The 15,124-nt window shown below is 38.5% G+C and overlaps 1 protein-coding gene across 2 annotated transcripts; it reads left to right on the forward strand.

The window, feature by feature from the left end:
- The first annotated feature begins 8 nt into the window (after nt 1-8).
- Lzic (leucine zipper and CTNNBIP1 domain containing) lies at nt 9-13,613 on the forward strand. Of its 2 annotated transcripts, none has more exons than XM_076861341.2 (8): nt 9-76; nt 551-702; nt 4,328-4,436; nt 6,412-6,547; nt 7,061-7,159; nt 8,754-8,849; nt 9,023-9,104; nt 13,090-13,613. In XM_076861341.2, the coding sequence occupies exons 3-8, from the start codon at nt 4,336-4,338 to the stop codon at nt 13,179-13,181; spliced, it is 606 nt and encodes a 201-aa protein (XP_076717456.2). In that variant the 5' UTR covers nt 9-76; nt 551-702; nt 4,328-4,335; the 3' UTR covers nt 13,182-13,613. The 2 variants fall into 2 exon arrangements, with proteins under 2 accessions (XP_076717456.2, XP_076717457.1); XM_076861342.2 differs by lacking the exon at nt 13,090-13,613 and adding an exon at nt 9,820-12,755.
- Nucleotides 13,614-15,124: the final 1,511 nt, after the last annotated feature.

Raw genomic sequence — 15,124 nt, forward strand, 5'->3', positions numbered from 1 at the left:
TGGTTCCAGGAAGCCGGAAGTGCGTGCGTCTGGAGGAAGTGCTCTTCTCGTGCGGTCCGCCCGGCCGGGCCCTCAGGTAGGCGGGGCCCCTGGTTCCAAACTCCCGGATCTGTACGTTCGCGGGAGGCCGAAAGGGCGCCGGGGTGGGGGAAGGGGTGCTGAGGAGATTGTTCGCTTCTGATTGGGGAGGGTCGAGGAGAGTTTCGGGGGCGGAGGGTTCGTGGCCGCCTCTGGGGCACCCGGGGCCTGGTCATCCCGGCCCGCGGGACCTAAACGCCGGAGCTTTAAGTGCCCGCGGGGAGCTGGGGTCGGCGGTGGTCGGACCGTCGGCCAGGCCGGGCTGGTGGGGGTGCGACACGCGCTGCTCCCGCCCAGCCACAGGAGGCGAGCTCAGCGCCCTCTGCTTGTCGGGGCTTCGGCGTTTGACAGTTTCCCGCGGGGCGTGTCGGGTGCCCCGGCTGCCCCAGCTGCCTCAGTGGGAGCGTCTGGACCGCTTTAGGCCGCGTTCGTGCACAGCAATAAACCGCTGGTTAACTGTACTTTTCTCTAGCTAGCTCCACCCCCAGGTGGTTTGAACTCTGAACCTATTGTCCTGATGAAGTTTCGATTTCTTCAAGTTGATGACATTTGGAACTTCAAGAATTGGAGGTTTATACAATTTGAGACCGTCAGAACGGTGAGGTGCTCAGCCTTAACAGCCAGGTGAGCATGAAGGACAGTACTTGAGAGCCCCTTCTGTAGTGTCAGTAAAAGTGCACCACCTTCATTCGGTACTAGATGGTGCCAGCGGGTTAAATCTTTATGGGATAAATCTCCCATAAAGACGAGGCTTTTCAAGTGCCCCTATTTTCCCGAAATTAGTAAGAACAGCTTGGTATCATTAAAATACGTTGAGAGCTGGGTGTTGTGGCACATGCCTCTGAGCGACTCGGGAGGCTGGGCAGGAGGATCACAAGATTATGGCCAGCCGCGAAAAAGTAGTGAGACCATCAACAACTTAGCAAGATACTGTTTCAAAAAAAATTTTTTAAGTAAAACAAAATAAAAAGATCTGGGAATGTAACTCAGTGGTAAAGCACATCTGAGTTCAACCCCCAATACCAAAAAAAAATAAGAACTGGAGATACAGCTCGGTGGTAAAGCACCACTGTATTCAAGCCCCAGAATGAATGAATTAATAAATAAACAAATAAATAAAATTATAAGGGCTGGGGAGGTAGGTAGTTAAGTGGTAGTGTGTTTGCATAGTGTTTGCCAGGCCCTGGGTTCAACCCCCATCTCCACAATAAGTAAATACACCAATAAAAATTGAGCCCTTTTATACTTGACTCAATCATTAAATGTCTGTTCTGTATTAGGTGCTGAGAAGGTTAAGAGAGAAATCTGACTCATTTTCTGCTCTCTGGAATTTAGTCAGAAGAGGAAGCTAGACAAATAAACATTGTGCTATAATAAAATCATATTTTATAGCAAAAATAAGTGCTAATAGACAGTATAATGTGGAATACAGAGGAAGAAGCAATCATTTTTCATTATTTGCTTACTAATTATTTATCCAGGATTATACTGGAAAGGAAAGATATAATCCCAATGCTCAAATAATCCACAGCCTAATGAGTGGAAGGAAATCCAGAAAGGTGAGGAAATCCAGTAGGTGACCTTGAAAAATTTATGAGCTAGACTTAATACTTAGAAAAAGGTGGAGATTCAGAAGAGAAGGGTGAAGTGATCATGAATTGTAGGATGTGTGCTTTGCATTCATGAGTCTCTGGCTCCAGTCCCCAGCACATACCACTAAATAAATGGGAAGTGAGACTAGATTGTCATTGATTACATTATATTTTGAATATGAGATTAAAAATCCTTTCCACTAGATATTCACATGCCAAGTTATAGGAACATTTTAAATGCTATAATAAATTAAGGATTTAAGTTTTTTGTTTATTTTGTTTTGGTATTGTTGATTGAACTCAGGTTGTTTTGCCACTGAACTGTATAGCCTTAGCCCTATGTATTTATTTATTTATTTATTTTTGGGTACCTGGGATTGAGCCACATCCCCAAACCTTTTCTTAAACTTATTATTTTGAGACAGGGTCTTCTAAGTTGCTTGGGGCCTTACTAAATCACTTAGGCTGCTCTCTTACTTGCAATCCTCCTACCTCAAGCTCCCACGTTGCTAAGATTACAGGCCTATGCCAACTTGCCTGCCAGCCCTTTTAATTTTTTTTTTTTTTGACTTTCAATTTAAATTTATTTTTTTAAATTTCATATTGACACCACAAATAATACCACTTGCCATTCTGTAAAAATATAATGAACAAAAGTCATCAATTAAAATAATTTAAAAATGGAAAAGCAACTGAATGCAAATAAAAATCAATGTAATTGAGCTATAGAAATAAGCACCTAATGGAGCTGTGGTTGTAGTTCAGCTATAGAGTGCTGTTGTTCGGTCCTCAGCACCAAATAAAAAATAAATAAGTAAATAAAGGTATTGTGTCAACCACAACTAAAAAATATTTAAAAAAAAAAAAAAGAAACAAGCACCTAAAAATAAATTTCTCAATCAGAAAACTGGACCTGTTGTAAGCAATTTATGAAAATTAGGAGATTAGAGAAAGGGAGTAGGGCTGGGGATGTGGCTCCAGCGGTAGTGCGCTCGTCTGGCATGCGTGCGGACCGGGTTCGATCCTCAGCACCACATACCAACAAAGATGTTGTATCTGCTGATAACTAAAAAAATAAATAAATATTAAAAAAAAAAAGAGAGAGAAAGGGAGTAAATTGGAGGATGAATACTACTCAAGCACTTGATAGGTAAAGTCAGCTCTTTTTATTTTGAAACAGGGTCTTTCTAAGTTTTTGAGGGTCTCGCTGAATTGCTCAGGCTGGCCTTGAACTCGTGATCCTCTTACCTCAGCACCCCTGTTAATTATAGGCATATACCACCATGCCGCATTTTGGATTTAAGTTTTTGATGAGTCCTTACACTTAATATTAAGCAAAATAATTACTTTCCCTGAAAGGAATTAAGTTTAATTTTATAAATGGAAACTTAAATGCTATAGCTATTGGATACAATATCAACACACCAAAATTGATAGCTTTCCTCTACATTATCAACAATCAGATATGGAGTTGGAAGTATAATTCAGTGGTAGAATGCATGCTTAGCATGTGTGAGGCCTTGGGTTGAATCACCAGCAACAACAAAAAGTATTTACAAAAAAAAAAAAAATTCTTTCTAATGTTACCAAAAAATACAAAATATCTAAGAATAGCCAATGCTCAAAGCCTATTTTAATAAAACAACACCTTTTTAAAAAAACTATGATTAAAAAAAAAAAAGAAACTAGGGGCTGGGGCTGGGGCTCAGTGGTAGAGCGCTTGCCTAGCATGTGTGAGGCTATGGGTTTGATCCTCAGCACCACATTTTAAATAATAAATAAAGCTATTGTGTCCATGTATAACTAAAAAGAAAAAAAAAAAAAGAAAGAAAAACTAGGTAAATGAAGCAATATGTTTCTGGATAGAAAAACTCAAAGTTTCCCCCACCCCCCCAAAAAAGGAAAAAAGCAAAGGGCCAAAGGCATAGCTCAGTGATAGAGTTCTTGCTTAACATGTACAAGGTGCTAAGTTCAATCTCCAGCAACAAAAAAAGAAAGGAACAAACAAAAAAATTCAGGAAACCACAAATTCAAGAATGCAGGTTTTGCCAGGTGCAAGAGGATCAAGAAATTCAAAGCTAGCCTCAGCAACAGTGAGGTGCTAAGCAACTCAGTGAGACCATGTCTCTAAATAAAATATAAAATAGGTCTAGGAATATGGCTCAATGGTTGAGTGCCTCTGAGTTCAATCCCCAGTAGCACCACCCCCCAAAAAAAGAATGCAGTTTTTTTTCCATATTCATCTTTTATTTTAATGTAATTTGTCAAAATTTCAGTAGGATTCAGAGGTGGGTGGGGGTGCTGGGGATCAAACCCAGGGCATCACAAATACTGAAGCAGGCACTCTCACTGCACTACAGCCCCATCCCTCAGGTAGCATTAATTAATTTTAAATCACAACTGCTCTGCTGCACGACTGTAATCCCAGCTACTGTAGGCTGAAACAGGAGGATCACTAGTTTAAGGCCAGCCTGGGCAACTTAACAAGACCCTGCCTTAAAATAAGAAAGTAAAAAGGGCTGGAGGATATAGCTCAATGGGAAAGCAACCCTGGGTTCAATCCCAAGTACCATAAGTAAGTAAACAAATTGCATTGGTATGTTGAATCTCTTCGAATAACCAAATATACTGTGATGTGGATTTACTCTTCTACATAGAGGATAAAATGGCTTCCAGAGGAAAGATGGAGACAAGCAAATTAAAACAGAATTTAGAAGAGCAGTTGGATAGACTAATGCAGCAATTACAAGATCTGGAAGAATGCAGGTAATAGTATAATTGTATGTTGTTATGTTATAAAATGACCTTTCTCTGCAGTTAGATTACAAGCTCCATGGATGCAGGCCCATGTGTGATTTTGGTTTCCCCGGTAGTGTTTTTCACAGTGCTTTGTTGTAGCAGTAAACTTAGTGCAGGCCTTGGAGTCATAAAGCCTAGGATGTGGGTGTCTTTCAAGTAATTACTAAGTGCATGTGAACTTGGGCAAAATATTTAACCTCCTTGAAGTGGAAATAGTAACACTTACCTTGTCTTTAGTATTTAAAATAGACCTGCCTGGTGGGTGGTTTCAGCCTTAACTGCTCAAAGGACCAAGACTAGGCTGGGGGCATGTCTCTGTGGTAGGGTGGGTGCTTAGCATTCTCAAGACCCTGAATTCAGTCCCCAGTACCAAAAGCAAACTAATAAAAAACAGAAAGCTTTTTTTTTTTTTTAATATTTATGTTTTAATTGTTGTTGGACACAATAACTTTATTTTATTTATTTTTATGAGATGCTAAATATGAAACTGGGCCTCACCCATTCTAGGAGAGTGCTCTACCTCTGAGCCACAACCCCAGCCCCCTAAAAAACCAGAAAGTTCTTGACAGCCTTACAAGGTTGTTGTTGGTATTACAAATGAAGGGGGGCCACACAATGCTCAGCCCAGAGTAGGTGCTCAATATGTGGAAGTTTAATAAGTAGGAGCTGTTATTACTTGTAGTAAACATTTAATAAGCCATATAGGAAAGAGAAGGCATCACAGCTCAGCACATGACACTGATTTCCGGATACTGGGGCCTTGGGTCTCTTTCTCACTTGACACCCACTCCACTGTACTCTCACCTTCACCTTCAATAAATCTGTACTTTGATTTGGGTCATGACTCCATGGTAGAGTGCTTGCCTAGCATGTGTGAGACACTGGGTTCAAATCTTAGTACTACATATAAAAATAAAACAAAGGTCCATCGGCAACTAAAACAAATTTAAAATAAATCTGTACTTTGCTTGTTTAAAAAAAACCATAATAAATGACTTGCTTGGTGAATTAAAATAACTTCTTACTAAGATGACAAGTACTGCATTGCTATTATTGTGTAGTATACACAAAATGTTTACTACCATTAATGATGATGATAGCAACAGCTACTTGTTAGGTGCCGAGACACATGCCTGTAATCCCAGCAACCCCACAGGCTGAGGTAGGTGGATCACAAGTTTGAGGTCAATGTCAGCAACTTAGTGAGACCCTGCATGAAAATTTTTTAAAAGTGGCAAGGCTGGGACTGGGGCTGGGGCTATAGTTGAGTGGTAGAGCACCCCCTGGTTTAATTTCCAGTACCACAAAACAAAACTATCTGGTACCTGTTACTATATATGCCAGCACTTTGCTTATCTCATTTAATACCTCATAGCAACCTTATTAGGTAGGTACTATAATTACCCAAAGCATTATAGATAAACTAAGGCTTGACTTTGTTCAAGTGATACCATTGATTGCCTACAGGGAAGGTGGTGTGTAGTTTGTTAAGTGTGTCCTATTTTGGTAAATGAAAAATGTTTAGGGGTTGGGGGTGTAGCTCAGTGGTAGAATGCATGCTGTTGGCCCTGGGTTCTAACTCCAACACCAAAAAGAAAAAGAAAAAAAAATCATTATCAAAATAATCAGATTGTAAGAAATTACCCTTACAGCTGTCTAGACACATTCATATCAGTAATCATCAGTGTTTTTTAATTTTTTTTTGTTTTTTTAGTTGTAGTTGGACACAATACCTTTATTTTATTTTTATGTGGTGCTGAGGATCAAACCCAGCGTTCTGTACACACAAGGTTAGCACTCTACCACCGAGCCACAACCCCAGCCCCAATCATTAGCATTTTGATATTCCCTTTAGCTTTCCTCTAGTATACAAGTACTAAGATTGCTTTTTTCACTTGGAACTTTGTTATTTTTCTGCATTATGATTTTCACTGTACTTCAGAGAAGAACTTGATACAGATGAATATGAAGAAACCAAAAAGGAAACTCTGGAGCAACTAAGTGAATTCAATGATTCACTGAAGAAGATCATGTCTGGAAATATGACTCTGGTAGATGAACTGAGTGGAATGCAGCTGGTGAGCATAACTTACGCTTGTTTGTTTTTTCCTGGTAAATAAATATATTTCAGATAGAAAATGTATACTTTTTGGATGGGTAACTTCTCCATGATTTTCTACTTAATGCATAAAACAGCATATCCTTTCAGATCTTCACCTAGCTATGTATCTGGCACCACTGACATGCATAGAAATAGCAAATGAAAACTGATTTTGTAATAGTGTTTGATGAACAAAGACATATTAATAAAAATCTATCAGTTAGGCTGGGCATGGTGGCTCACTCCTGCATGCTTAGTTGGTTAGGAGGCTGAGGCAGGAGGAGCCTAAGTTCAAGGCCAGCCTCAGCAATTTAGGAAGGCCTAAGTAACTTAGCAAGACTCTGTCTCAAAATTAAAAAATGAGTGAGGAATGTGGCTCAGTGGTTAAGTGCCCTTGGGTTCAAGCCCCAGTATACAAAAAAAAAAAAAAATATTGCAAATCTGATTCATTGTAATATTTTTCTTGTTTTTTGCCTTCCTGTGTTTTTAGGCTATTCAGGCAGCTATCAGCCAGGCCTTTAAAACTCCAGAGGTCATCAGATTGTTTGCAAAGAAACAACCAGGTCAGCTTCGGACAAGATTAGCAGAGGTAAAGTTTCTTTAAATTGATCCCATCACTACTTTTTTCCTAGTCTGAGAATTTGCTCATTGTAATAGTCTACAGTTGATTTTAGAGCCATCATTGACAATTTTTTGACAAAATTAGTACCTTGAACAATTATGGTTGATAATGCAGATTTTTCAAGTTTATAGCAGTTTAAATTCCTCCGACTTCTTACTCCTCCTTTAATGTTTTACCGTTTGCTTCTGGTTTTCTAACTTGAAATCCCACTGAGAATTCATTAACAGCATTGCTTCCATGCACATTCAGTGCTGTGCTATCTAAGAATTTCAGGCATCTTTGAAAACCTGATAACATCCAGATGTCTGTTTATGGACTTGGATATAAAGGGCTAACAAATTATTTGCAAATATGGGTAATTCTTTAGCAGTGATAAAACAGGATTTGGATCAGTTTGGCTGAATTTAAATCCCTGCCTCACATACTAGGGTATGTGACCTATGCCAGATTATTTCATTTAGTACTTTAGTTTCCCTGTCTGTAAAAAAGTGAAGATAGTGCCTACCTCTTGTGATTGTTATGGATTTAATGAAATACTATATGTGACAGCATTTAGAATCCTGACACAATGGCATATATCTATAAGCCATGCTATTTAGGAGGCTGAAGCAAGAGGGTCACTTGAGCTCAGGAATTTGTGGACAGCCTGAACAACATAAGAGATCCTGTTTCAAAAAAAAAAAAACCAAAAACATAAGGATTGGGAGTGTAGCTCAATGGTAGAGTGCTTGCCTAGCATGTGTAAGTCCTTGAATTCTATCCCTAGTACCTAAATAAATACGTAAATAAATTTTTCAAAAATAGGACAGGGAACAGCCAATAGTGTGATACATGCTATAATCCCAGCTACTAGGGAGGCTGAGACAGGAGGATCTCAAGTTTGAGGCCAGCCTGGGCAATTTAGTGAGACATTATATCCAAAAAAAAAAAAAAAAGGAAAAAAAGGGGGAGGGGGTCAGGCCAGTAGTTCAATAGTAGAACCTTTGGTATTACATATAAATAAAATAAAGGTCCATCGACAACTAAAACAAATTAAAAATTTATTTAAGAATTGAAAAATTTGTACTAAGAATTGAACCCAGTGTCTCATACATGCTAGGCAATCGCTCTACCATGGAACCATGATCCAGATCAAAATACAGATTTATCCTCAGCACTGTAAAAATAAAATTTAAGTAAAAAAATTAAAAAAATAAAAGCACTTAGAAAAGTATCAGTGTATATGTGGTACATGCTATTAGTGTATTTGATAGTGAGGTTATGTGTAACATAAGGAATTTCTTAAAGGATAGCTCTTCTCCAAAGGAAGCTGTTGACTTACTGCTAACCTTCAATAGGATTGATAACTAAGACAGTAGTTATGATTACTGTTAAAGCTTATTAAAACTCCATAAAAGCATTTCATCATGTTTGCCTTGGATTGTTTCTATAGTTCTTTATAATATTAATGAACTAAAGAGTTGTGTTTTTTTGTTTTTTTTTTTAAAGAAGTACACCTGAAAAGCTAGATTTTGTGCGCAGAATGTTTTTCACTTATTTGCCTTGCATTCACTCATTATAGATGGATAGAGATCTGATGGTAGGAAAGCTGGAGAGAGACCTGTACACTCAACAGAAAGTAGAGATACTAACAGCTCTCAGAAAACTTGGAGAGAAGGTACCAGTATTTCATTTTATTTATTAGGTATAAAGAGAAATGTTAAGTATTTATTACAGAAATTCTTGGCCTGTGATCTAGTTTGTGGACCTTAGACATTCTTAACTGTGGTTCTTAGAACCTGCTCATAACATTTGCTCCTACTCCACTGGGCTTTGTTTCATTTTGTTTAGCTGACTACAGATGATGAGGCCTTCTTATCAGCAAATGCAGGGGCCATACTCAGCCAGTTTGAGAAAGTCTCCACTGACCTTGGTGAGTGCTTTTGTTTCCCTTCCTTTCTCAGGGACTGAACCCACGTCCTCTTGCATGCTAAGCATACACTCTACCCCTGAGCTACACCCCCAGGCCCTTGTTCTCATATTCCTGAAAACTGGACACATATACTATTCCAGACTGACAGAGAGCAGAGTTGAGACAACATGACCTTTTCTTGAGTTTAGAGTGACACCAGAGTTGTCTTCTTTACAAATCCTTTGTATTGGTTTTATTTCCCAGTGTTTTACTGGGAAATAAACTCTAATTTTTAAAAATAAGATTTTTTTTGTTTTAGTTTTTTGGAAATTAGGTCTTGCTGTGTTACCCAGGCTGGTCTTAAATTCTTGGGTTCAAGCAATCCTCCTGTCTCAGCCTCCTGGGTGCTCTATAGGTGTGCACCCTTACATACAGCTTTGTAGTCTAATGTTTTAAAATAATCATGAGCTAGATGTAACTAAAAGTATGCTAAAATGTTACATATTCTGTTTCATATCTAGAAGCTTATAAGGATTTATAGCCAAGAATCCATTCTTTGTGGCTGGATTGTTTATGCAGAGAAGGAAATAGGAATGGCAGTATAGGGGTTAATGAATTGATAATGAAAGCTAATTCTATTTTTTTCTTTCAATATCTGTGTGATAATTTTTTGCTTTTTATCTGAAATTGTAAATGAATTTGAAATAATCTTTTTATTATGTGTCTTTGTCTTTAGGCTCTGGAGACAAAGTTCTTGCCCTAGCAAGTTTTGAGGTTGAAAAAGCAAAAAAATGACAGTTTGGAAGCTTCTGACATTGATCACATTCTTACTGTAAATAGTGTTTTTTCTTCTGAGGATTTTGAGTCATTGCAAAAAAAGAGAGTCTCAAAATGCATTAATATCCCAAGAACTGGTGACATGGAAACATACTATGGCTTCTGTTTATACTCTTCATCATTCTACTTTGTATAGGGCTCCCTGCTTGAATGACCCTGAACTTGTTGGGACATTGGGACCCACTGAACTTTATTCATTATGATTTGTCTGTTTAAGAAAGAACAGAAAATGAATTTCTTATTTTTTTTAAGGGTCCTTATTTTTAAGTGCTTATAGTGAGTGGGAAGATATGAGCTAATGATTCTTTTCTGTTCATAACTTATCTTTAGAATGAACATTGCAACATCACTAGACTTCATATATATTCATAGAATTCAGAGTCTAAGTGATCTTAGAAATCCATTTTCATTTTAGAAACTAGGAAATTGAAACAGTAAGAGCCAAGTGATTTGTTGAAAGTCACATTAAAGACTGGGGATAAGACTTAAGTGTCCTGACTCCCAGTTTATCACCCATGAGTTTTATTTCTTTATTCTGTACTGTTTTTTAATTAAAAAATAATTGACTTGGGTTGATGCAAGTCAGTGTCTATGAAAACTCTATGTCCCAACCCAAAGTTAGCTGGGCATTAAGGATCCCGATCCCCAGCCTTGCAGTTCCCCAGCCTGAGAGCTCAGCTCAGCATGAATGGGGCCCATTGTATCCCTGAATTTCAAACTCAGAACAATGGGAGCCCTGTTGAGAGGCTCCTGAAGTAACTTAACCTCCCGTGCTGTGTCACTAGGGAAGCAATAGGAAATGGCAGCTATAAACTCTCCCTGTGTATAACCTCTTGCCAAACTCAGAGGGTGGCAACAGTAAGCTACTATCAACTCTTCAGTTTTTGGAGAGACACAAAATAAGTTAGGAGGAAAAGCAAGCTTCTCTCCTGGGTGTCTTGAGTCTAGGCAGTAGCAAATATATAGCTGTGTCCCTGTGCATGTACGTTAGCTTTGGCCATTTTATATGTTTTCATATGTTACTCAGTAGTGTTTCTTTGCACTTTATACAAATTAAAAGCATTTTTAACACTTCTTGTATACTGTAAACTCTACTAGGTGCTTTGCCAACTGAACATATTAAAGGACCTCAGCTACATTGATGCCTTATTTGAAACTTTTAATGATTTTTGTTGTTTTTGAGACAGGGTCTCTGTAATCTTGAACTCCTGTGCTTCAGTGATCCTGCATCAGCCTCCTGAGTAGCTGGAACTATAGGCATGTATCACCATGCCTGGCTAATGTGTTGTTTTTTTTTTATATATATATACTAGTTTATGACCATCAAAAATTCAATGAAATTGTGACAAATTAAGAAAAATTTCTGGCTATTCATCTAGAACTTTTTGATTATCATTTCTTTTTTCTGTGCTTTTTAAATGGAGGTGAAATTTGTATAACATAAAAGGCACCTTTTTTTTTTTTTTGTACTAAGGATTGAACCCAGGGGCACTTATCACTGAGTAACATCCCGAGCTCTTTTTATTTTTTTATTTTGAGATGACAGGGTCTTGCTAAATTGCTTGCCTCACCAAGTTGCTGAAGCTGTCTTTGAACATGTGATTCTCCTGCCTCAGCCTCCTGAGTTGCTGGGATTACAGGCATGTGCCACAACTCCATCATTTGATAATGTCCAGTTCAGTGGCAATTGACATGTTTGCAGTCTTGTACGGCCACCACCATTCTCTAGTTCGGAAGCATTTTTATCACCCCCAAAGGAGACCTTCAACATAGCAAGCAGATGTCCTCCATCCCATCTCCTCCCGGCCCTGCAGCAACCATTAGCCTGCTCTCTGCTCTAGGGTTTTATCTCAAACTGCGTATTCCACGTAAATAGAATCATATAAGTGACCTTTTGGTGTGTCTGGCTTCTTTTACTTAGTGTATTTTCAAGATTAATCCACATGGAGCATGTATTTTATTTCTTTTTGTGGCTGAGTACCACATTTTGTTTATTTATGTATCTATGAATACCTGGGTTGGGTTGTTTTCACTTTTTTAGCTGTTGTGAATAGTGCTGCTATGAACATCTGTGTACAGTTATTTGTTTGAATACCTGTTTTCAGTTCCTTTGGGTATAGACCTAGGAATGGAATTACTATGTTGATTGTTTTTTAAGTGGTAGCAAGATTCTTCCCTGTACCTTCCCCCTAATAAACTAGGAAAATAAGGAATATTTTGCATTTGAGAGAAACTCTCGTGAATCTGGGGTCCTTAATCTTAGTTCCCCTTAAACCTTTATAACCAACATCAGTGAAATAGTTTGTCATTAATCACATTAGTGAATTCAATTTAAAATCATCTTCCTTTACAGGAGGCCAGGTTTTCAATGTCAGCAAGACACTGACACAATCATGGCTGTATAACCTTCTGTTGGTTACTTCATTTTTTGAGTCTCACTTTCTTTTCTGTTCAATGGGATAAGACCTACCTCATAGGATTACTGTGCATTCCCCTCTCTTAATAAGAAAAAAAAAAGTTCTGGAGTTAATCTACCATTTAAAAGCTCTTCCAAGAGGGGCTGGGGATATAGCTCAGTTGGTAGAGTGCTTGCCTTGCATGTACAAGGCCCTGGGTTTGATCCCCAGCACCAAAAATATAAAAATTAAAAAAAAAAAAAGCTCTTCCAAGAGCCATATGACAGGGGCTGGGGATGTGGCTCAAGCGGTAGCGCGCTCACCTGGTGTGCGTGCGGCCCGAGTTCGATCCTCAGCACCACATACAAACAAAGATGTTGTGTCCGCCGAGAACTAAAAAATAAATATTAAAAAATTCTCTCTCTCTCTCTCTCCCACTCTCTCTTTTAAAAAAACAAAACAAAAAAAAAACCAGATTTTGTTTCACAATTTTGATATTCAGAATATCAAATATTAAGTTGAAAATCTGTATTTACAATTATTAAATGACTTGTAAACTATGTTTCCTATTCACATTTTGCTACTTTTTAGATCTCTTTGGAAGTTGTAGTATCACTAAGGCAGCTAATTTTTCAACATTCTTTGGTTGGGCTAATATTTTAGCAAAAATTCCTGTATTTCTCAAAGAACTACAGCTGAAGCAGAAATAAGTTCCAATGAGCAAGCCACCAACCAAATGAGTGTTTTATTTTATCCTCTTGAGTGGTGAATAGGTATTCTAGGTGGATGGTTTTTCAGGAAGAAACTGAGGGATGAAGGAGTTGTTCCCAGGAAAGAGTTGGAGTTGGGACAAATGGATTGTTAGACCTTCTGTTGAAGACATTCAGCCAAAGAAAGGTCATCTTTAGCAAAAGAAAAGACTGCAGCTCTACCATTGAAATGGCATCTCACTACAGTGAAGGATGGATAACTTGAATTTATTACAGAACAAATAAATCCAAACTATTTCGCTTAGAACCTTTCAACTACTTTTCTGTCCATGTTTTTTTTTTTTTTTTTTCCTTACTCTGTTCATTCCTAAAACCAAAGAGTGCTTTGCCTTTCGGAATGTTTTCCAACATTAGTATGTAAATTAAAACTGTCAGCATTCCCACAGACCCCAGTGAACAAGCTGCAAGATGTAATTTTCCATTCTGTCTAGCCCTGGAAGTAAAAAGATTTTAGAAAATGGAGAAACTAGTATTTAATATTTCACCAAGTCACAAAAAGCAAGTTAAAAATATGTCTCTTTTAGATAACCCCCTAGAATGTGGCCTTCTAAAGTTTTCCTCCCTTCTCACACAGCAAAGTAGAAAGACCATTGCAGTCAGGGCCTTGAACACAAGGGGTCAGCAACATTTTCAGAGTTCACGATGGAAAGCCCATGCTGTTCCAAAGAAATGCAGCAAAGTAGAGGTTTGAAGCTATCTTTTGGAAGTGTTCTAATGGTTTGCCTGTGAGAAAAGAACTACTTACAGTCTCGTTATTTGACTACAACTAAAAATGACCAGGGCTGGGGAATGTGGCTTAAGTGGTATGGCACTTGCCTAGCATGTACAAGGCCCTGGATTCAGTCCACAGCATAGGAGAAAAAAAAAAATACTCTAAAAGAGGCATGAAGTGCTATCTTTTTTTTTTTTTTTTTTGAGTGAATATAATATTGAAAAACCAGATTACATTACTTCTAAGATTGTGTCAACCACGGATCTTCTGCCCCATAACCATGAGTTTTTGGAGCACTTTCATAAAAAACCTGATGAAGCTGTGCTACAATCATAATTTCACCTTTTGCTACCTTTTAGATCTCTTTGGAAGTTGTAGTATCACTAAGGCATCTAAATTTTAATGATTTAAGTGCACAGATTAATTTTTTGGGTGGTGGTGGGGGGACTGGGGATTGAACTCAGGGGCATTCAACTACTGAGCCACTTCCCCTCTTTTGTATTTTATTTAAGACAGGGTCTCACTGAGTTGGTTAGCACCTCACCATTGCTGAGGCTGGCTTTGAACTCACCATCCTCCTGTCTCAGCCTCCCGAGCTGCTGGGAGGTGTGCACCACCAAGCCCTGCTAAAAGCACACATTATCTTAATTGTCTATTTACTCTAAAATGTGTAAGGGAATAGGCAGCAAAATCACAAGTTCAAGGCCACCCTGGGAAAGACCCTGTCTCATAAAATAAAGAGAATTGTAACCCAGTGGTAGAGTACCCCTGGATTAAATTCCCAGCACCATGAATGAATGAATAAATAAAATCCCCAACATCATCAATAAATACTGAGGCATTTACTTTCAACAAGAACTGAAGAGGAAATATAGGTAGAAGTAAATGTTTGGCCCAGATTAGATTGTGATTGTTATAGCTATGGTTGGGCCTTGATATTAGAAATTGTGGTGCTTTTCTGTTTCATGTTTAAAAAAAAAAAAATGGGCTGTGGTGGTGTACACCTGTTATCTCAGCAACTTGGGAGGCTCTGGCAGGAAGATCATAAGTTATAGGCCAGCCCCAGCAATTTGGGAGGCTCAGTGGTAGAGTGCTCGCCTAGCATGCACAAGGCACTGGGTTCAATCCTTAGCACCACATAAATGTAAAATAAAGACACTGTGTCCAGGGCTGGGGTTGTGGCTCAAAAGTAGAGCACTTGCCTAGCACATGCAAGGCCCTGGGTTCGATCCTCAGCACCACATAAAATAAATAAAATAAAGGTATTGCGTCTTCTACAACTAAAAAATAAATATTAAAAAAAGAAATAAATTAAAAGGGCTGGGG

This window comes from Callospermophilus lateralis, chromosome 7, assembly GCF_048772815.1.
Source record: "Callospermophilus lateralis isolate mCalLat2 chromosome 7, mCalLat2.hap1, whole genome shotgun sequence".
NCBI classification, from domain to species: domain Eukaryota; kingdom Metazoa; phylum Chordata; class Mammalia; order Rodentia; family Sciuridae; genus Callospermophilus; species Callospermophilus lateralis.